The 21,067-nt window shown below is 39.4% G+C and overlaps 2 protein-coding genes and 1 pseudogene across 2 annotated transcripts; 2 read left to right on the top strand and 1 right to left on the bottom strand.

Annotated features, from left to right (window-relative positions):
- The first annotated feature begins 1,167 nt into the window (after positions 1-1,167).
- Positions 1,168-9,035, top strand: LOC149383017 (uncharacterized). The gene is made up of 14 exons (XM_089627660.1): positions 1,168-1,260; positions 1,363-1,437; positions 3,176-3,238; positions 3,375-3,461; positions 3,561-3,713; positions 3,826-3,986; positions 4,304-4,538; positions 4,662-4,772; positions 4,912-5,970; positions 6,084-6,332; positions 6,458-6,643; positions 6,731-7,885; positions 8,175-8,513; positions 8,580-9,035. The coding sequence occupies exons 1-14, from the start codon at positions 1,168-1,170 to the stop codon at positions 8,772-8,774; spliced, it is 4,161 nt and encodes a 1,386-aa protein (XP_089483786.1). The 3' UTR covers positions 8,775-9,035.
- On the bottom strand, positions 2,003-3,019 carry LOC149383018 (protein ENDOPLASMIC RETICULUM-ARRESTED PEN3 pseudogene; annotated as a pseudogene).
- A 238-nt stretch (positions 9,036-9,273) lies between the features above and the next one.
- LOC149383019 (putative disease resistance RPP13-like protein 1) lies at positions 9,274-19,997 on the top strand. The gene is made up of 15 exons (XM_089628143.1): positions 9,274-9,391; positions 11,390-11,592; positions 11,770-14,846; positions 14,982-15,068; positions 15,613-15,624; positions 15,719-15,836; positions 15,948-16,208; positions 16,993-17,110; positions 17,318-17,457; positions 17,728-17,959; positions 18,047-18,184; positions 18,538-18,619; positions 18,715-18,989; positions 19,071-19,170; positions 19,302-19,997. Exon 3 carries the CDS (start codon positions 11,776-11,778, stop codon positions 14,830-14,832), a length of 3,057 nt encoding a protein of 1,018 aa, XP_089484269.1. The 5' UTR covers positions 9,274-9,391; positions 11,390-11,592; positions 11,770-11,775; the 3' UTR covers positions 14,833-14,846; positions 14,982-15,068; positions 15,613-15,624; positions 15,719-15,836; positions 15,948-16,208; positions 16,993-17,110; positions 17,318-17,457; positions 17,728-17,959; positions 18,047-18,184; positions 18,538-18,619; positions 18,715-18,989; positions 19,071-19,170; positions 19,302-19,997.
- The last annotated feature ends 1,070 nt before the right edge of the window (positions 19,998-21,067 follow it).

A 21,067-nucleotide genomic window follows, 5' to 3' on the forward strand; every position in this document is an offset into this window, starting at 1 on the left:
TTCGTCTAGCTCTTACAGGTTTATTTTTTTCTGCGGCAAATCTGATGACGTTGAAATCCCCTCCAACACACCAACGGGATCCACAAATCTCGCCCAGTCCAGCCAACTCATCCCAAAAATCTGATCTTCCAGCAGCTCGGCACGGACCATAAATCCCAGAGAACCACCATGGAAGGTCGCCATTCTCAATATTAATTGAAACCGAAAAATCTCCTACTAAGCTCTCCAAAACCGACACTCTTCTTGAGTCCCATATAATTACGATACCGCCCGCTGCTCCGATTGACGGCAGAAAAACCCATTCTTTGAATCTAGAACTCCAAACACTTCCTACGAACCGTCTATCGATTTTAGATCTCTTAGTCTCCAAAAGAACAAGAATATCCGGGTTGATCTTGCATACCAAAGATTTTATTCCACGTCTCTTATCGGGGTGACCAGTCCCTCTAACGTTCCATGAGACGATCTTCATTTACTAATTGGCTTCCTCCCTGAGCTTATAGCCTTACCGAAGCTCATATCAAATTCCAATTTTCTCAGTTCTCTTTTTTTCTTTTTTGAGATCTTGGAACTACTTTTCTTTTGAGAGGACCCTCCATCATGGTAATTACTGTTGTGTCGTTGAACTCGTCCACCCCTACCTGCGCTAGAACGTAGAATAACCGAAGTAGATAAGAGTGGTGATACCTAAGAATTTAGGTTCGGTTCGATAGGGGGCAAGCCTTCGGACGCTGACGTCGAGGAACCTAATCCGAGCATTTCAGCAATACCTTCTAAACACTCTGAAGAGTCATCGCTCGGAATATCCTCAGATGGACCAAAAGACTCCTCCGATGAGCCTTCCGTCGGTGACGAGACCACGTCTTGAAATTCCAAAAGACTGTCTTGTATTTGTTCAATTTTGTCGTCTTCGTCAAGACCCAGAGGCGGAGGATGGAAAGTCGACTCCGCCTCCTGATTGCCGAGCCACCATCTACGCGAATAAGCGAGCATCTTTTCGCAAGGGGGTTATTGATAGGTGGAACGCATACACGACTCAAAAGAGGTCGCCGATCATCAGGAGGGACTACCTAGAATGTGATAGCGACAGTGAGGTGGAAGGCAGGAAAAAAGATTGAATCCCATAATAATTACTCATCTTTTGTCGTCTTTTCTCAGGTTACGACAATGGACAAATTTCAGGGGCAGCAGAACGATTTTATATTGCTGTCGCTGGTGCGAACACAGTTTGTGGGTCATCTTCGTGACGTGAGACGATTGGTGGTTGCAATGTCTTGTGCTCGACTCGGCCTTTACGTCTTTTGCCGCCGTTCTCTGTTCAAGCAATGCTACGAGCTTCAGAGGCCCGACCACCGTGGATGACACCGGGCCTCTTTCCACTCTCACTTTGATTCTCTATATAAACCCTTTCTTGAGAGGGTTCTTCGGCTTAAAGAGGTTTGTGTTTGTTTTTCCTTCGCGGTTACCAACAAATATATAATATTTATAACAAAAAATTGGCTAGATAAGCCTTAAAAACAGTGGCAATTGTGTTTTAGCCAACGTTTGGTTAATTTTTTGTAAATGGCCATTGCGCCTACGTGGCAGGGAATTAACTGCTTTTTTGTTACTGAATTGCCCTTATTAATTGCGCATTCATTTTTAAATTAAGGCAGTTTTAATTTGAAATTTGAAATGGACCGAAATGATTTTTATTTTCGGAATAAACTTTTTTGGAAAGAAGTTATTGCATTTTAGTTATGTTGGACGTGTGTTTTGGTGTGTGTTTATCGGCATTAATGGTACTGATTCCCTGAAATTCTGGACGTGTAAATGGAATTTTTCACGTTAATTGATTTGTCAGCTTATTTACAATACAAATAACTTGTAAATAAATTTTATATTTATTGTCCATTAACATCAATTTACATCTAAAGAATCAGTTTACAATTTACATCGCGAGGATGAGCGGAGCGAGAGCAGCGATCTTGTGCGCTGATCTGGTGCGCTCGATCTGGTTTCTTCATAGAATTAAAAAAAAAAAAAATCTTGGTTCCAACTTATTCCCTGCTCTTTACAAATTCTCTTCTTTATTGTCACTGTTAAAACAAATAAAAAATCTTCAAGACTAGTCTCCGCAAGAAAAGAAAAGAAAAAAAAAAAAAACTTCTCTGAGAGACTTCACGAAGAACCCCCTTTCAATCTTCTGATCAAAACCACCCGATAAAAACTTCTAGTCCGAACAAACAAAGCTACCGCGACCAGACACCCGAGGCAAGCCACGCCAGCCATGACGAAGAACGACAACATGAAGCAACGCGACGTAGACCGAGTCTGAGTCCGGTGAGTCCGCGACGGCGGCGACTCGCGCCTTGTAGATCCTCGGATCGGAGGCGTCTCTCCACTGGACCGAGCCGAGGTTCCGGCTGCCGGAGAGATCGTAGAAGTGTAGCCCCGCGGCGGAGTCGGATCCGAGGGCGGCGATCTCCGACGATCGGCTGAGACGTCCCAGGGCCGAGATCTCGTCGAGGTGAGTCCGGATCGTGGCAGAGCGGAGGAGATGAACATCGTAGCTGGAGATCTGGCCGGCGTGGGCGAGCCAGACGGAGCCGTCCGCAGCGGAAGCGGATATCGCGGTGGTGAGGCCGTCGGAGGCTGGTTGGAAGGTGGCGGCGATGGAGGCGTCGATGCCGGAGAACGGCGGAGGAGATGCGGCACTGTGGAGGCCGTGACCAAGGCCGTAGGAGAGAGCTTCGTTGGCGAGCTCGTGCTTTGAGAATCGGAGGGCGGCGGAGGGAGACGGTTTGAGCGGAGGAGGGAGAGTAGGACGGAGAAGATCTCTGGATCGCGGTCGATGAAGATCGGGGATTGGCGATAATGGGGTTTCAAAAAAGGGGTTGTGGGAATCGTGATATTAATGACCGAGTAATGGTGTCCTCGATTACCGGGGCAGTTATTATCGATATTCATTTAAATGTATTTTTTTTTCATTAACGTTTGGGCGGGAACAGGTAAGGGTTAAATGGTATTTTTATTCGTGTTAATAAAGTGGAGTGGCCATTTACACAAAATTAACCAAATGGTGGCCAAATCCAAATTGGATATAATTTATGTGGCCATTTAGCTATATAACCCTATTTATAATGCATGATCTTATTTCTTAGTGTGAATGATGTTATTCTGGTTGAGTTTGTAGGGAAGGGACTTGAGTATATCAGAGAAGACAAATTACTTGGTCTTCATGATCAACGCATTTCAGGTATAATTTTAAGACTTTGGGCATCTATAAGTTAAGCGATCGATTAATCTTTTGACAAATGTTCGAGCTGTGTATATTTAATTATTTATTAATGTAAATTTTGATGCCTCCAATATCATATTATGACTACTCACAGAGCTTGGAAGATGCGATTGTGAGTAAAACTGTTCTTAAAACAGCGCGTTTGGAATCGTGGCATAGTTTGTCATATGGCAGATTTCAGGTAAACAATTCCCCGGTGTGATGTGATGTTGTTGTGAATAGGTTTACCATGCGCAACTAGTTTTTATTTGTTTTCTGATTTTTCTATATGCATTTCTAGATGGAACTTTGTTTGAATCCAGATCTGATAAGGAAATGGAGGAACTCAGTAAAGAAAGAAGCCAAGGAAGCTGCAAAGCGAGGAGTGGACTTTGATCCTTCAAATATGCTTGAAGTGAAGTTCTTGAGAAATCTAATGGAAGAGTTTTTGAAGGTAGTTTTCTCATTTTGAATTATTATATGGTAATAGTTTCTTCAGTGTGTGTGTGTGTATGTATATTTTGTTTTAAAAATGAATGAATTTATACTGTTTCTATGCCATGCAGATACTGGATTGCGAGGTTTTCCCGTTGGAACCGAGTGGAAATGGGGATGATGAACATATGGTTCTCAATGTATCGGCAAATGTTGACGATGCTTGTGTCTTGTACTGTGAACGATTTATGGAGTTTCTGATTGACCTTTTGAGCCAACTCCCAACAAGGAGGTATGCTTTTAGTCCTACGCCGACATGAACATGTGGAGTTTTCATTTATATTTTTTATACAGTTCTTGTTTTGTTAATTCCCCAACCACTCAGCCACACATTTGTTTGTTTTTTTATTTTATTTTATTTTTATTTTTATCTGTGCTCTAACGACCGAAAATAAGACTATTATGAGATTACCAATTTTCAGCTTGATCTCAAGAGCCAAATTATTCTGTTTCAATTATTAAAAAAAATTAAATATTTACATTAAAAATACTATACGGTATACTCTTTCGCTGTCTAATACTTTTCCCTCTGCCAATATATTGTTTCAGATACTTGAGGCCCCTTGTCTCTGATGTTGCAGTAGTTCCCAAATGCCACTTGAGTGCTCTTTATAGACATGAAAAAGGGAAACTCTTTGCGCAACTGGTTGACTTGCTGCAATTTTATGAAGGTTTCGAAATCAACGATCATGCTGGGACACAGTTGACTGATGATGAGGTGTTACAGTCTCATTATGATCGCATGCAATCTTTCCAATTACTTGCTTTTAAGAAGGTTCCTAAGGTCAGTACATGCGCAACCATTGAGATACTATTTCTAAGTGGGTTTCTGGGGAATTTTTTTCCACTTTCCCTGAGAAGAAGGTATTAATGTGTTTTTAACTCTCTTTCTCTTATTTGGTTGTAGTTAAAAGGGCTGGCGCTGTCCAACATTGGTGCAATCAACAAGAGAAATGATTTGTCTAAGAAACTCTCTGTACTCACTCCTGAAGAATTAAAAGATTTAGTTTGTCACAAGGTATGTTGACACAATATTAGGTTTAGAGACTTGGAGAATTGCAGATCTTTTGTGCTTGTATTTTTTTTTTTTTTTTTTTTTTTTTTTTTTTTTTTTCCAGCAGTCAGTTTGATTATGTTAATATATTTACTTGTTTCAGCTGAAGCTGGTGTCAACAAATGATCCTTGGTCTGATAGGGTTGATTTCCTCATTGAAGTTATGGTATCATTTTTTGAGAAGCAACAATCTCAAAAAGAATCCATAAATGCACTTCCACTCTATCCAAATGAACTAATTATGTGGGACGAAAGCGTTGTACCTAGCATCAATTACTCCGGAGAAGGTTGTCTAGCGCTTCCAAAACTCAACTTACAGTTCTTAACTCTTCATGATTATCTTCTCAGAAATTTCAACCTATTTCGTCTCGAATCAACGTACGAGATTCGGGAAGATATTCAAGAAGCCGTTCCTCATCTTCTTGCCTGTATCAACAACGAGGGAGACCCTGCATTTCGTGGCTGGTCGAGGATGGCTGTCCCGGTAAAGGACTTCAGGATCGCTGAGGTCAAGCAGCCGAATATTGGGGAAGTGAAGCCGGCGTCTGTAACAGCAGAGGTGACTTTTAGCATTTCAAGTTATAAGGCACAGATAAGATCGGAGTGGAACGCTCTCAAAGAGCACGATGTTCTGTTCTTATTATCGATTCGCCCGTCATTTGAGCCTCTAAGTCCCGAAGAAGCTGCCAAGGCCACCGTTCCTCAAAGGCTCGGCCTTCAATACGTTCGGGGATGCGAAATCATTGAGATGCGCGACGAGGAGGGAAATTTGATGAATGATTTCACAGGAAGAGTCAAGCGAGATGAGTGGAAGCCTCCAAAAGGAGACATGAGAACCGTTACCGTTGCTTTAGATACAGCACAATACCACATGGATGTAACCAACACCGCAGAGAAAGGCGGAGAAGATGTTTATGGGACTTTTAATATATTGATGAGGAGGAAGCCCAAGGAGAACAATTTCAAGGCAATTTTGGAGTCTATAAGGGACCTTATGAATGAGTATTGTATTGTCCCCAATTGGCTGCACAACATATTTCTTGGTTACGGGGATCCCACTGCAGCGCAATGGACTAACATGCCCGATCTCTTGGAAACAGTAGATTTCAAAGATACCTTTGTTGACGCGGTCCATCTGAGGGAAAGCTTTTCGGATTATGAGGTTGCTTGACTTTTTATTTGATTCTCTTCTCAAACATCAGTAGGAAAATTAAAAACCCAATGTGTTATCTGTACTCTGTATGCTAATTTTAGATACCGTGTTCTATTTTGCAGGTTATTTTTATGAATTCAGATGGTGCGGAAAATATAGATCCAAGACCGCCTTATAGAATTACGCTTCCTAATCTGTCAAAAAGTGGTGATCAAAAGAAGTCTATTTCTGATTCAGCCAATGATGTTGATATGGTGAACGGCGATACTGAGAAAAAGAAGCAAATTGTTGAGGCATACACCCCTCCCGATCCAGGTCCTTATCCTCAAGATCAACCGAGACAGAATTCTGTTAGATTTACTCCCATACAGGTACGGATGCAAACATCTTTCTCAATTTATCCATAATTGTTCTTGGTCGCTTTACTTGAGTGAATCTCTTGGGCAATACTTTTTCTGAGTACAACTGAGCGCTTGTAAATATTGTCTTCCTTCAGGTTGGAGCAATCCTTTCGGGTGTCCAGCCGGGCTTGACAATGGTTGTGGGTCCCCCTGGTACGGGAAAGACCGATACAGCTGTGCAGATCCTCAATGTCCTCTATCATAATTGTCCGTCTCAGCGAACATTGATAATCACTCATTCAAACCAGGCCCTTGATGACATCTTTGAAAAGATAATGCAGGTTGGGAGTTACTCTACTCTGTCTAAAAACTTGCTCATCTTTCAACTGCGTTTTCCCGATTAACGATCACATCCTTTGCTTTTTCAGAGGGATGTTCCGGCTCGCTATCTTCTTCGTCTTGGTCAAGGTGAGCAAGAGCTCGCAACCGATCTCGATTTCAGCCGACAGGGACGTGTGAATGCTATGCTTGTTCGGAGGCTTGAATTACTCAGCGAAGTGGAGAGATTGGCGAGGTCTCTCCAACTTCCCGAGGATGTTGGGTATACCTGTGAAACAGCCGGGTATTTTTGGTTGCTTCACGTATACTCTCGGTGGGAGCTATTTCTCGCCGCTTGCGTTGAGAAAGAAAATGAGCCATCATTCGTCAAAGACCGATTCCCCTTCAAAGAGTTCTTCTCGAACGCTCCGCACCAAGTCTTCACTGGCGAGTCGTTCGAGAAAGACATGAGGGCGGCGGAAGGGTGTTTTCGTCATCTGAAGGTTATGTTCCAAGAACTCGAAGAGTGCCGCGCGTTCGAGTTGCTCAAGTCAACGGCCGATCGAGCGAATTACTTGATGACTAAGCAAGCGAAGATCGTAGCAATGACCTGCACTCATGCGGCTCTGAAGAGAAAAGACTTTTTGCAGCTGGGTTTCAAGTACGACAACCTGTTGATGGAAGAGAGCGCTCAGATTCTGGAGATCGAGACTTTCATCCCGATGCTTCTTCAGAGGCAGCAAGACGGGCGTGCGAGGCTAAAACGCTGCATTCTGATTGGAGACCATCACCAATTACCTCCGGTCGTGAAGAACATGGCATTCCAGAAGTACAGTCACATGGACCAGTCTCTCTTCACGAGATTCGTTCGTCTCGCCGTGCCTTACATTGAGCTCAATGCCCAGGGTCGTGCTCGCCCGAGCATCGCCAAGCTCTACAATTGGAGGTACAGAGGCTTGGGAGACCTCTCGTACGTGAAGGAAAATCCCATTTTTCACAGAGCAAACGCCGGATTTTCCCACGAATACCAGTTGGTGGATGTTCCGGATTACCATGGAAAGGGCGAGAGCGCTCCTTCTCCGTGGTTTTACCAGAACGAAGGAGAGGCCGAATATATCGTCAGTGTCTATATATACATGCGTCTACTCGGATATCCCGCCAATAAGATTTCCATTTTGACGACTTACAACGGTCAGAAGCTTCTTATCCGTGATGTGATTAGCCGACGCTGCAATCCGTACCCATTGATTGGTCCTCCGAGCAAGGTATGCCGTTAAAAATATTATATTTTTTATGGTTTGATTGTGTTTGATTTTTGGTGACCCGAATGGGAAATTTTTGATTCAGCAGGGACACAGTTGTCATCTTTCCCTTTTGATTTTTTTTTTTGTACTCGGATTGTAACCAGGTTTTAACAGAGTAGAATCCTGTCTGCCTATAGTTTTACTTTTATCTTGGGTTTTACACGAATATGTACTTTTACGTTTATTGTATTGTAACACACTGAATCCGATGATGATAAGTACAACTCGACTTTTGTTGTCTTTTTCTCAGGTTACGACAGTGGATAAATTTCAGGGTCAGCAGAACGATTTTATATTGCTGTCACTGGTGCGAACGAGATTTGTGGGTCATCTTCGCGATGTGAGAAGATTGGTGGTTGCGATGTCTCGTGCTCGACTCGGCCTTTACGTGTTTTGCCGCCGTTCTTTGTTCGAGCAATGCTACGAGCTTCAGCCCACTTTCAAACTCCTCCTTCAGAGGCCCGACCACCTCTGCCTCAACTTGACTGAGGTCGAGCCATTCACGGAGCGCCACGTGGACGACACCGGGCCCGTCCACCACGTCGGAAGTGTCGATGAGATGACAGCAATTTGCAGTGAGCTCTATCAGGTATGTCATATGTATGGTCTCTGAACATGAACATATGATCGTAATCGCTCTAATTTTGGATTACAGGTAAAGTATGCGGGTTATTCAGAACAAGTAGTGGCTCAATCCTCGGAGCATATAGAATTGGAAGAAGCCGAAGCAACAACGAACTCAGAAAATGGTGAGGCAGAGAATGGAAGGCTCAAGGAAGTCGATGCAAAGTTAGAAGATGGGAAGACGGACGAGAATCTTAATGATGGCCCGGCAACAATGGAGTCATAGTTCTAATCATTTTGTACTGATGGATAATATCAGGAGGTGGTTCAAATATGCTCCCATGATCTATCTAATTAACGTTGATGTTAAACATAGTTTTCAATGTTCGGTTTAATGGCATTTGAAATCAGACAATGAGGACCTCTGAAAAATGAATCCATATTCAGGTTTCCCAGTGGAAGGAAAAGTTTAAAAAAAAAAAGAAAAAAAGGAACCAGCGCTCCTACAATATTTGATAATCAAACCTCTCGTGTGTATGCCTTGACGCATTTAATATGTTATTTTTTTTTTTGCTCAAAATGACACATTTAATTTTATGTGAACGAAGATAATTGGAATCTCATCCTTCATTCTCTACCACTGAAAAGATAATTTAATGTGCATTTAATTTGCAACATGGACAGCTGACAGCCCTTGCATTTTTGTTTCCGCGTGATAGGAAAAGACAAAATAACAAAAATAAAAATAAACTGTCATTCCATTGCTATAACAATTTTCTATAGCGTTTGTTGACCTCCTTCACTGCCATACTTTGCTCGCAAATTACAATTCACAGCTCTAGTATTTTGTGTGCGCGCTGAGAATTCAAGAAATCATCTTCTGCAGAACAACTTCGTCTCCCTGTGAGTCTTTTATTATTTATTATTATTATTTGTAAATATCGTATATAGTTCTATAAATTTTAAATTGCTCATTCATGCATTATTGTTTCCGCGTGAATGGAGACAAAAAACGCAAAAGAAGAAATCAACGCTCATTCAATTCCTCTAATATTCTGTATGGCCTTTGTTGACTTCCTTCACTGCCATACTTTAAAATTCACAGCTCTAGTATTTTGGCAAGACATCTTTAGAAATTTATCTTAATGTTCAATTATATTAGGGGTTTTCTTTCATTACGAATAAGTTAGTGGGAGTTTTCACATTACTATTTTTTTTGTTTAATTATTGTCAATTTTTGTTTTGTTTTGTTTTTGTTTATTTTTTGTTTTTTGTTTTTGTTTTTTTTGTTAGAGAAGCTTTTACTTTTTTTTATTTCATAAAAAAGCCACATTAGTGTTTTTTTTTCTATTCTAAATTTAATTATGTAAATATATTTAATTTTTCTAAAAAAACATAAAATTTTATTTATCTTAACTAAATAATAGAAACTACTAAAATATTCAATAAATTAATGAAATAGCTTGCAATAATGTTTGAACAACAGAACGCCGTTTAGTTAATGTCCATTTTAATTAAATGACAATTACCAAACATTGATTTGTTAAATTTTTTCGTTTTTTCTAATGTAACGGATTTTCCATTAAAATTGAGTAAAAACCCATCAATACAGGAGAAAAACACCTTGGTACATGGAACACCTTAAACCTAAGTCGAAGTGAAACTAACACTAAGTTTCGGTAATCGCACATTTTGTGCGTGCTTCCGACAAGAGGAAGAACGACGAGCACAATATTCGAGCACACAATAGAGCTCTTTCAACAAAAGCAAAAATGTCCGATGATCACAAAGAAGATGCCTCCTCAACCTGCATAGAACAAAACCTAACAGGAAATCCACAACACGACTAATCCGTCTCCAAAATAAACCAAGCCAAACAAACAAAACGCAACAATGAAATAAAAGAGTCACAAATCCTTTTAAAACAAGAAAACTCGAAATAAAAATGAAATATGTCACCGAAGTTTGATAGAAAACCTCGAAAATGTTAGCAGCATCGTCCCCGTTGCCGAGAAGCCTCGCCACAGCATCATCGAAACCACACCGCAGAGTCCCCGTCGCCGGCTCGGATTGTCGCCGCACCGACGCCGTCATCGAGAGTCATGCAGCTGTCATTGTCACCGTCATCGTCGGCGCCGTCACCGAAGACCTACACCGCACAACTGTCATAGCTGACGAGCCACGACACAAAACCATCGTCGACAAACCTACAGCAACACCGCCAAGCTCCGTTGTCGTCTTTCTACCTCCGGTAGCGATTCGCACCTCCTTCCCCCGGACCGAGAGACGTCCAGCCGCGGCTGAAATCATCGCCGGAATCGGCCCCAAGGAAGAAAAATAGTAGATCTAGATTTAGATCTGAAGAAAAAAAACACATTTTTTTTGGAGAGAGAGAGAATACGATGTTTATTGGATGGATGACACCAACTGTTAAATTTTCGTTTGAATTTTCATTTTTCACGTATCCTTCGAGCGCCATTTTATTTATCCCGTTTGAATGTTGTGCCACACAGGCCCTATGAAAAGGTCCTCTAAAAAAATGAATCCATATTCAGATATTTTTTTTCCTCTCTATTCTCTTTAAGAATCCACGTTCTCCCATTGACTCAACAGTTTGACTCTCCAGTATTTTTAATCGTTGTGTATACATCTAGCCTTCGTGCATTTTAAATTAATAAAGCAACAACGAAAATAATTTGTATCTCATCTCCATTGCTTTCCTACAATGTTTGATAATCAAACCTTCTCATGTGTATGCCTTGACGCATTTAATATGTTTTATTTTTTGCTCAAAATGACGCATATAATTTAATGTGAATGGAGATAATTGGAACCTAATCTTTCATACCTCAATTTTTATTCTCCACCACAGAAATGATATTTCTTTTTAATTTCCACCAGCTACATGACATGGACAGCCCATGCATTATTGTTTCCGCGTGAAAGGAAAAATCAACATCTCATTCCATTGCTCTAATATTCTGCATAGCCTTTGTTGACCTTCTCCACTGCCATTCTTTGCTCACAATTCCATTGCTCTTTGCTCACAATTCCGTTACTGAGAATTCTAGAAATCATCTTCCGAAAAACAACCTCATCTCCATGTGAGTCTTTTGTTTATTTGTAAATATTGTATATAGTTCTATAAATTTTATTTTATTGTTTTGGTAGTTTGATAAGAAGGCAACTTTGGAATAAAAAAAATTAGTTACTCTATAAATATTGTCTTACTTTTGATTCTATATATATTGTAAAATAGAGAACCCTTGATCTGTTGGCAGTTAGACATGGCTGAGTTAGTTGGAGGAGCGTTGCTTTCTTCTTTTCTTCAAGTCTTGTTTGAAAGGTTGGCTCCGAAAGAGATCCCAACCATCTTGTTCCGTGGAAACCAGCCCGTTGTTGATGTTTTGGGTGATCTGAGGAATGTCGTGAGGTCAGTGACAAAGCTGGTCGACGATGCAGAGGAAAAGCTTATCACTGACAATAATGTCAGGGAGTGGCTGGATGACCTCCAAGACATGGTGTATCGCACCGATGACTTGGTTGCTACCATGAACAGCGAAGCTCAGAGGCTTGAGCTGAAACCTCACCAGCCTTGTTGTTTGAGTATCCCAAGTGGTTTGTTCACTTCTATTGGATTTGATAGCATGGTCAAGAATGAAGCTACGGAGATCCTTCGTAGATTCAAGAGTCTTTTAGACCAAAAGGATAATCTTGGTCTGAGAGACGGTCTTGGAGAAATCCGTTCCTATCAAAGGCCACCCACTCCGTTGGTTGAAGAATCTAGCGTTTACGGAAGGAAAGATGATAAAGAGGTCATTGTTGACTTGTTGCTCTCCGGCGATGGTAGTGAGGAAAAACTATCAGTCATTTCGATTGTGGGCATGGGTGGTATTGGAAAAACCACCCTTGCTCAGATTGTTTATGACGATGCTCGGGTCAATGATCATTTTGATCTAAGAGCACGGGTGACGGTATCAAATGATTTCAACATCTATAAGATTACAAAACTAATCTTGGAAATGGTCACACCGCAAGGGTGTTGTTCAGAAGAGTTGTTTGAGATTCAGCAGCATTTGAAGGATGCCTTAAGAGGGAAGAAATTTCTTATGGTTCTTGATGATGTTTGGAATGAGGATTATCTTCTCTGGGACTCTTTGAAGAGCTCTTTCGAATCTGGAGCAGAAGGAAGTAAGATCATTGTGACAACACGAAGCACAATAGTAGCCTCTCTTATGGCGATTGGAAAGACAACTACTTATCAGTTAACTGATTTGTCGCCCGAAGATTGTTGGCTGTTATTTTCACGGCATGCTTTCAGAAACAACGAAGACGCTCATGCACATCAGGATTTGCAAGCGATTGGCAGAGAGATAGTGGAAAAGTGCAAAGGCCTTCCTTTAGCTATCAAATCTCTTGGCGGTTTATTACGTTCCCATCGAAATCCAAAGAATTGGGAAAACATTCTCGAAAGTGATGTGTGGTATAGTAAAGAAAAAAGCATCCTCCCCGCTTTGTGGTTGAGTTATCGCCGTATGCCTACACATCTAAAACGATGTTTCTCTTATTGCTCAATTTTTCCGAAAGACTATGAGTTTAAGAGAGACAGGATAATCGTGTTCTGGATGGCTGAAGGATTTTTGCAGAGTGAAAAGAAAGCTGTGAAAATGGAGAAAGTTGGAGAGGAGTACTTGGAAGATCTCGTTTCAAGGTCATTGTTTCAGAAGTCAAGTAAAGATGACTCAATTTTCCTCATGCATGACCTTGTTCACGATTTAGCCATGTTTGTATCCCGTGGATTTTGTTTCAGGGTTGATAAAAGAAATGACTTGGACCGCCTTCAAAGTCATACTCGGCACCTCTCATTTAGCACAGAGCCTGAAGATTTTGGACTGATACGCAAGGCTAAGTATTTGCGCACCTTTATCGGATTAGATAAACAGTCCTATTTAGTCTGTCCTGACAAAACCTTTACGAAATCGCGAAGGTACTTAAGAGTGCTTGGTATAGGTGATTCAATCTCTAATTCAATTAAAAGTTTGATACATTTGAGGTACTTGGAGTTATCTAACTCTGTGATTAGGGAGTTGCCTGCTACAATATGGAGTTTGTACAACTTGGAGACCTTGTTGCTATCAGAGTGTCGGAATCTTACGACATTACCAAAGAACATGGAAAGGCTAATCAATTTGCGGCATCTGGATATTTATGGCACACCTATAAAAGAAATGAACTTCCAAATAAAAAATATGAAGTCTTTGGTGACATTGAGTAAAATAGTTGTTGGCTGTGGCGATAGGGGGAATAATATTAAAGAAGTGGAACATGTTCAGCCTTTCATGGGAAGACTTGAGATTTCGAGTATTGAAAATGTGGGTGATGCGAATGAGGCTTTGGAGGCTGATTTGAAGGATAAGAAGGGCATTACGGATCTACGTTTGCAATGGAGTCATGGATCTGCCGGTGATGCAAATAGTTCGGAGAGAGAGAGAGAAATATTGGAATCACTTCGGCCTCATACAAATGTGAGATCTCTCGAAATAAAGTATTACAGAGGCACGATATTTCCGGATTGGGTGGGACACGATTCATTTTCCAACATAGTATCGATCCGCCTAGAGAATTGTAAAAGCTGTTTCCGTTTGCCTCCGCTGGGACAATTGCCATGCCTCAAAGACCTTAGAATATATGGGTTTGATAGCGTGGTGAGTGTGGGTGATGAGTTGTACGGTGGCAGCAGTACTAGTGGCACCTCTTTCAGATCCTTAGAATTTTTAGGAATATATGGTATGCCACAGTGGAAGGAGTGGTCATTTGGTGGAGATGGCACACTAGTTTTCCCCAGGCTGAGGAAACTAGAGTTATATGCATGTCCGGAGTTGAAGATGAGCTTACCAAACACGTCAGATGCTTGTCATGTACACCCCGACTCTCTCTCTAAACTAGAACATCTTTGGATATATGATTGCGAAAAGCTTTTGGAGAGTGATCTACACAGACTCCCATCACTGAAACACTTAGATATCTGTGGTTGGAAAGGGGATTCGTTTCCTGGTGATGGAATATTGCTCCCCACGGCCACTCTGGCTAAGATTACTATGTGGCATAGTGGGAATCTGTTGGCCCTAAACGGCGAGGCCTTTCAACAACTCACCAACCTTAAGGAGTTGATCATTCTGTGGTGCAGTCAGCTTCAGTGTTTGCCGGAACAAGGCTTGCCCGCTTCTCTCTCTGTTTTAAGAATCTACAGATGCCATCCATTGTTGAAGCAACGGTGTGAGAAAGATAAAGGGCAAGATTGGCATAAGATTGCCCACATCCCGGACGTCTTAATTGATATATAAAAATTTCGTTAAAGGTAAACTATTCTTTTATTATTATTTTTTTTTAATTTTTCTGATAAATTATGTGCATGCTACTCTTACTACTACTGACGCTCCCTTACCATTTCAATTTTTATTAAACTCAAGTGTTGGTTATGATTCGTACACAGACTTCGTTGTCCCTTTGCATAGTGTTATGGTTCTTGAGGTCAACCTTCGAGCACGTGATGTCGACGATCCTCGTCATTAACGATAAGGTTTGTGCAATTGATTTTGAACTGTTATTATTAAATTTGACGTGCTTGGTCTGGGAATTGAAGGATGGGAATGGTAAAATGTTAGATTTGCGAGCATAAGAACTGGGTTTATAAATTGGGTATCTTTCTGTATATAGTGATTATTTTAATTGGACCCGTCAATTGACGTTTTTGGAGTCAAGTATGGGTTGGGGTTTTACTTAAGTGTTTTTGTTGAATTGATTGAGTTTGGTTTTGAAGATCAGGTTCTATCAGTAAAGCTGAAAAACTTACAGGGTATTTTAGGTTACGAAGTGAATTGTTGAAATTAGGAAAACAATAAGACGATCTTGAACATAGATATTTATTTTACAAGGAAATTTTCGAATTGTGAGTATAGTGAACTATTAGGCGTGGACAGAAGAAAAGAAACTTATGGTTGTGTTTTCTCTTAGTTAGAAATCATTGAAGGGAAGTAAATATATATATATATATATATATATATATATATATATATATATATCGTAATGAAAGTGCTGATGTTTTTTTCTTTGTGAACAAACAGTTTCGAGAATGGGTATGCTTTCCCACCATTGTTGCAAAACAAAGTTTTTCTTTCTTTCTATCTATCTGGCTCATCTTCAACCATCCCCGATTTGATCGCTCTTCAGACAGATTTTAGGCCGTAATTCGTAGCCAAGGAGTTCACTCTCTATATTCCCAGCCATTCAGAGCAGCAATATCATTGTATCATCTGGAGCAAGAGCGGTCTTGGAATGCTATTCATAAGTGGGGAAAAGCAATCAAATTTCTCAACAAATTAATGATTTGATCTTAATGTAAAATATATTTTCCAGTCTTTAATTCTGTTAATCACTCTTTATCTTTGGTGATGATCAGGTGGTTGTTGGAACCAAAACTTGTTGATGGAAGAAAGCTGTTATGAAAGATTGAATCTTTCATGTTGTTACTGCAACAAAATGATTGTGTGCGTCTTGATTCTGATGATCGGTGACTATCATCGATTAGCCTCTTGGATTGTATTTAGAAGCCTCGTGGCTCATAGAATGCCATGTGGACTTGGTTCTGTACCAAGCTTTATCAGGGACTGGAAAACATATTGCTTCGAACCGGTCAAGCTTAATCCTCATTTCTTTGAAGGTGAATTACATTTTATTTTTCTTTTCATGGTATTCTTACAACATATGCTTCATTGATTTGACAATGATGCTATGCTGTGGTCCTTTTTTTGCTCACAACGTGCTGTGGTCCATGTTTCACCGTGTCATTTTTATTCATTTCTGTGGTCTCTTCTTAACTTACTATTTTTTTTGTATACAAATTATAATTTATCTTAAGTAGATGTTTTACAAAGAAGTGCTTCATTTTGGCTAGCTATTTGTAGGAACATACAGAGTAATAATTGTGGATCATTCTCTCTTTAACATACAGAGGTTCAGCCATTCACAGAGCGCCACTTGGACGACACTCAGTCAGCACTGTCGACGAAATGCCCGTCGTTTTTTTTATGGTCTATGAACATTTACATACCATAGTCTTTGCTCTTTTGGTTCATAGGTAAAGTGCATTGGCTTATTTAGAACAGCTTGTATGTTTAACGGTTAAGTCGGTTACCCAACGGTTTTTAATGTTTATTTTTTAATCTTTTTTAGAAAACATCACCGCATACTTTTCTTTTGCAAAAAGACGATTCTGATCGGCGGATAGCAAATAAAGTCTCAGCTTCTCAGAATGCCACGTGGAGGTAGTCCTATACCTTGTCAGTACAGCTCTATCTATCAGGTACGAAAGATTTCGTATGGTCTCTGAACATATCATCTATTAGGTACATGATCATTGTGATTATCGTTGTCGTAATTTCGTATGGCCTATCAAATTGCTAATCTGAACAAGTAGAAGGAAGAAAGCCCGGCAGACGTGGCAGAAGCCGGAGCACTGAACACAGAGAATGGTGAGACAGACGTCGACGATCTTTGATGATAGTGATGCTGACCCGACACCACATCCCTGAAGTCGAAATTTTATCAAGATTTCCTTAAGAGGTAAAATGATAATTTTTTTTTTTTTTTTCATTTTTCTTATAAAGTATGGCATGGTATGTTATATATTTTCCTTTTCTTATAGATTTTTTTGGACAGACTTTTTTCGTAATAAATTATCTCAAGTTGATGCTTTACATCGCTGTAGTACTTCTTTGGCATAAGTACATTGCCATTCTGGTAAGTGATTTTGTATTCTTGCTGATATAGTTAATTGATCAGTAACATCATTTATTTGGAGCCAAAAGTGCATCAGAACGGAACTGATGGAAGAATGCTCTCGAGATTCAAACTCGATTTCGCAACACCACATCCCCGAAGTTGAGTTTTTTTTCAAGATTTCAATAAAGGTATAATGATTTTTTTTTTCTTATAAAATATGATACGGTATGTTATTTATTTTCTGTTTCATATAGATTTTTTTGGACGGACTTTTTTTTTCTTATAATAATTAACTCTTAGTACTTTCTTTGGCATAAGTACATCGCTGCTGCCCTTTTGAGTGTGTATATTCTCTCTGATATAGGTGATTAGCTTACATATAATTAATCTCATATTCAACTTGCATTTTCTCGTCTCCTTAATTCCATGCACTCTTATATATCTTTGGTCATGATCAGTAACATCATTTAGTTGGAGCCAAAAGCGGCTGGGAATGGAATTGGTTGAAGAACGCTGTCGAGATTCAAACTTCCCCACTGATTTCCCGACAAGATATTATTGTGTACACGAAATCATTGTACTAAGGTGGGTGAGAAGAAATTGGAGACTGGCGAGAAGGCTTTCACACACATATTCTAAAATCAAAATAGAGCCTCGTATCATGACTTGCCCATGAATTCACTAAAGGAGGTAACTTTTTTTTTTTTTTTTTCAAAGCTAATGTTCTGGTTGTCGGATCACATTGTTTCATTGACTTATTATCAATTGTTTTTGAAGGTCATATTATCAACCAGTAGTCCAATCCTTGGATCCGACCATGTGGAAGAAACTGAAGCTTTCCTCAAAATATCTGTTAGTTGTCTTCTTTGGAAGCAATTGAGACACCACCTTTCCTAGAAGAACATTGCTGACCTGGTAAGGGTTCTATGTTTAGTTTAGCTATGATAGCTTAGTAAAGAGCCTACGGAAAGAATTTAATTTCTCCGAGGACCCTGTTTTAAATCGATTCAATCTTGTTATTGAAAAAAGAGAGAATCTTGTGTTTGTGTATTCTTGCTGATGTAGTAAATTATCGTACATAATGTTATATTCAACTTGTATTTTCTCGTCTTTAATTCCATTCACTCTTACCTGAGGTATTGGAACTAATGATCTTACTCTTGAATTATTGAAAAATGAGCTTTGGGTTGTACAACTTACAGATCTTGTTACTGTCCTTATGTCATAATTTTGGAAATGAGAAATTGGATTTTCGGGTTTCTGATCAGATTTCCAAAGAAGGCTATTCAATCACTCATTATCCATCCGCTTCACATTTCTCTCATTGGTTCACAAAACCGCTCTCCAAAGGTAAACTACATGAAATTTAACTCGTCGGTCTTATATTTGGCATATCCAAGAGACCTTCATTTCGGAGTTGTGTCAAATGGCTAATCATTTTGCAGTGGATTTGTGAGATTTATCAACAAATTCCTGAAGTGGTTGAGAGCTTTGGAGTGGACACAAGAGAATACAGATATGGCCCATGGAGAATAATGTTGTGATGTGAACTGCAAATATATATTTTTCTCAACTTGAATTCCATTCACTCTCTTACCTTTGGTGATGATTAAGTAGTTGGACCCAAAAGCATCTCAAAAACTTGTTCATGGAAGAAAGCTGTCGAAATTTAAACTTCTATGCCGATTCCACTAACTAAATAGCTAATGCCTCATCTCGGGTATGACCTTTCTTAACATGGTCTATGAACATTTGAGCATCTTCTTTGGTATTTAATCGCTCTCTTGGATTACATGTAAAGTGGATGGCGTATTCAGACAATTTGGATCAGAAGAAGAAGCCAAAGTCGAGGTGCATATTCAGAGATACTGCAATCTGCATAGCAAAACATAGCTTCCCTGGTGAGTGCGTTTTATCTCTTTGTATATTCTAGCTTTTATAATTAATTAGCATAGATAATAATGTCACATTAAACTTGTATATTATCCTCTCTTTAACTCCATTCACCATATATATCTTTGGTCATTATCAGTGACATCATTTAGCTGGAGCCAAAAATGGCTCGGAACGGAACTGATGGAAGAAAGAGCCGTCGAGATTCCAATTCGTGCGATCATTTGGATTAAAGGAGTTGTATATGGAATTAGCTCAATCCTCGGGGCAAATGGAATCGGAAGAAGCCGAAGCGCCAAACACAGAAAATGAAAGCCTTGAGGAAGAACAATGGAATCATGGTTCTAACTCAGGATCAAAAAGATAATTACAATATATAATCAATGATGAGATGTTGAGTGGGTGCCAACCTAGTTGGGATGTGCTCAATGTCTTACATAATGTCATTTTTTTTATAATAAATAAGTCCATATTGATGATGACGATGCTGACCCGACTACAATGGAATGATCACAGATTTATGTTTCTCTCAGGACCCGAAAATATATTGTACGGATTGATAGAACCAGGAGGTTCTTCTTTATTTAAGAATATGTTTCAATATTACTTATTTCGTCGCTGGGTTGTCATTTAATCTCAAGACTATCAAGGGTGGTTCCTTTCTTTGACATTCAATTTGTGATAAAGTAAAAAAACAATGGCGCACAAGTTCTTAACTTTTTATTGCCGTTTAGTCTCTGTAAACGATCAACCTAACATTTGATGATAACAGTTTATAGGCAAAGAGTTACAACTACATTATGAATCGCGGTAAATATCTGATTAAAAAAAAAATAGGCCGGATTAGTGCTTGGTTTTTCATGATTCAAAAATCAAGTCAATCTCTGATTCAATCAATTATTTTATACACCTGAGGTACTTGGACTTATCCTACTCTGAGATTATAGAATTACCTGATTCAATATGTAGTTTGTACAACTTGCAGACATTATTGTTGTCAATGTGCCTTAATCTAAATAAAAAATATGAAGTCTTTGCTGACATTGAGTAAAATATTTCATTTGACATGATTAGCTCTACCTGATTAGAAAGAGAAATATATTCCAAAAACAAAGCAACCTTTGTCAAGTTCATTTTATCCTCCAAAACAATAGCAAAGAAAGAAAATGGAGAGAAAGATTAGCAACTTCATAAAGGTATGGCTTTTGGCTTTACCATCTCAAAGGATTCACCGCCTTTTTTCCTCTCCAACTTTCAAACTCTCGGTCTTCTCATTCCACAAAGGCACTTTGAAAAACTCCACTTTCGCTCTCTCTCTCGATCTTCCTACCAATCTCTTGCCTTGATATCGATATCGCAACCGAAACCAATCCCCGAAAGAAGAGAGCACCCGCGAAAAAAACTATGCTTCAAAGGCCCTCTTCATGGCCCTTCTCTTCCGTTTTCGGTTTCGAGTGTTTTTGTTAAACGTTAGATTAAATTTTTTGAAAGCATGATTAAATATTTTGACGTCTTCTTCTTCTTCTTCTTCTTCTTCTTCTTCTTCTTCTTCTTCTTCTACTTCTGGTTTATAGAAGAGTGAGATTAAATATTTTGAAAGCAGGATTAAATTTTTTGACATCTTCTTTTTCTTTTACTTCTTCTGGTTTATCGAATAGTTGATTAATGCAGAAAGTGCAGTAGATTAAAATTTTGAAAACTTGATAATTAAGGGTATATTAGTACTTTTATATTATATGTAGTTAAAATTCACTAACTTATACAAAAAAAAAACTTTTTATTTAATAATATTCTAAACAATATATTTCTGTGGTATTATCTATTGGGAGTAATCATCAATTTTGGACTAGTTTTTTTGGCGTTTATATGCAAGATTTCAGGTTCTCTCTTGATTTGCATACGAAG

The sequence above is a fragment of the Urtica dioica genome, chromosome 10 (genome assembly GCF_054948205.1).
Source record: "Urtica dioica subsp. dioica isolate 48M chromosome 10, U.dioica_male_clone48M_v1_H2, whole genome shotgun sequence".
Lineage (NCBI taxonomy): Eukaryota > Viridiplantae > Streptophyta > Magnoliopsida > Rosales > Urticaceae > Urtica > Urtica dioica.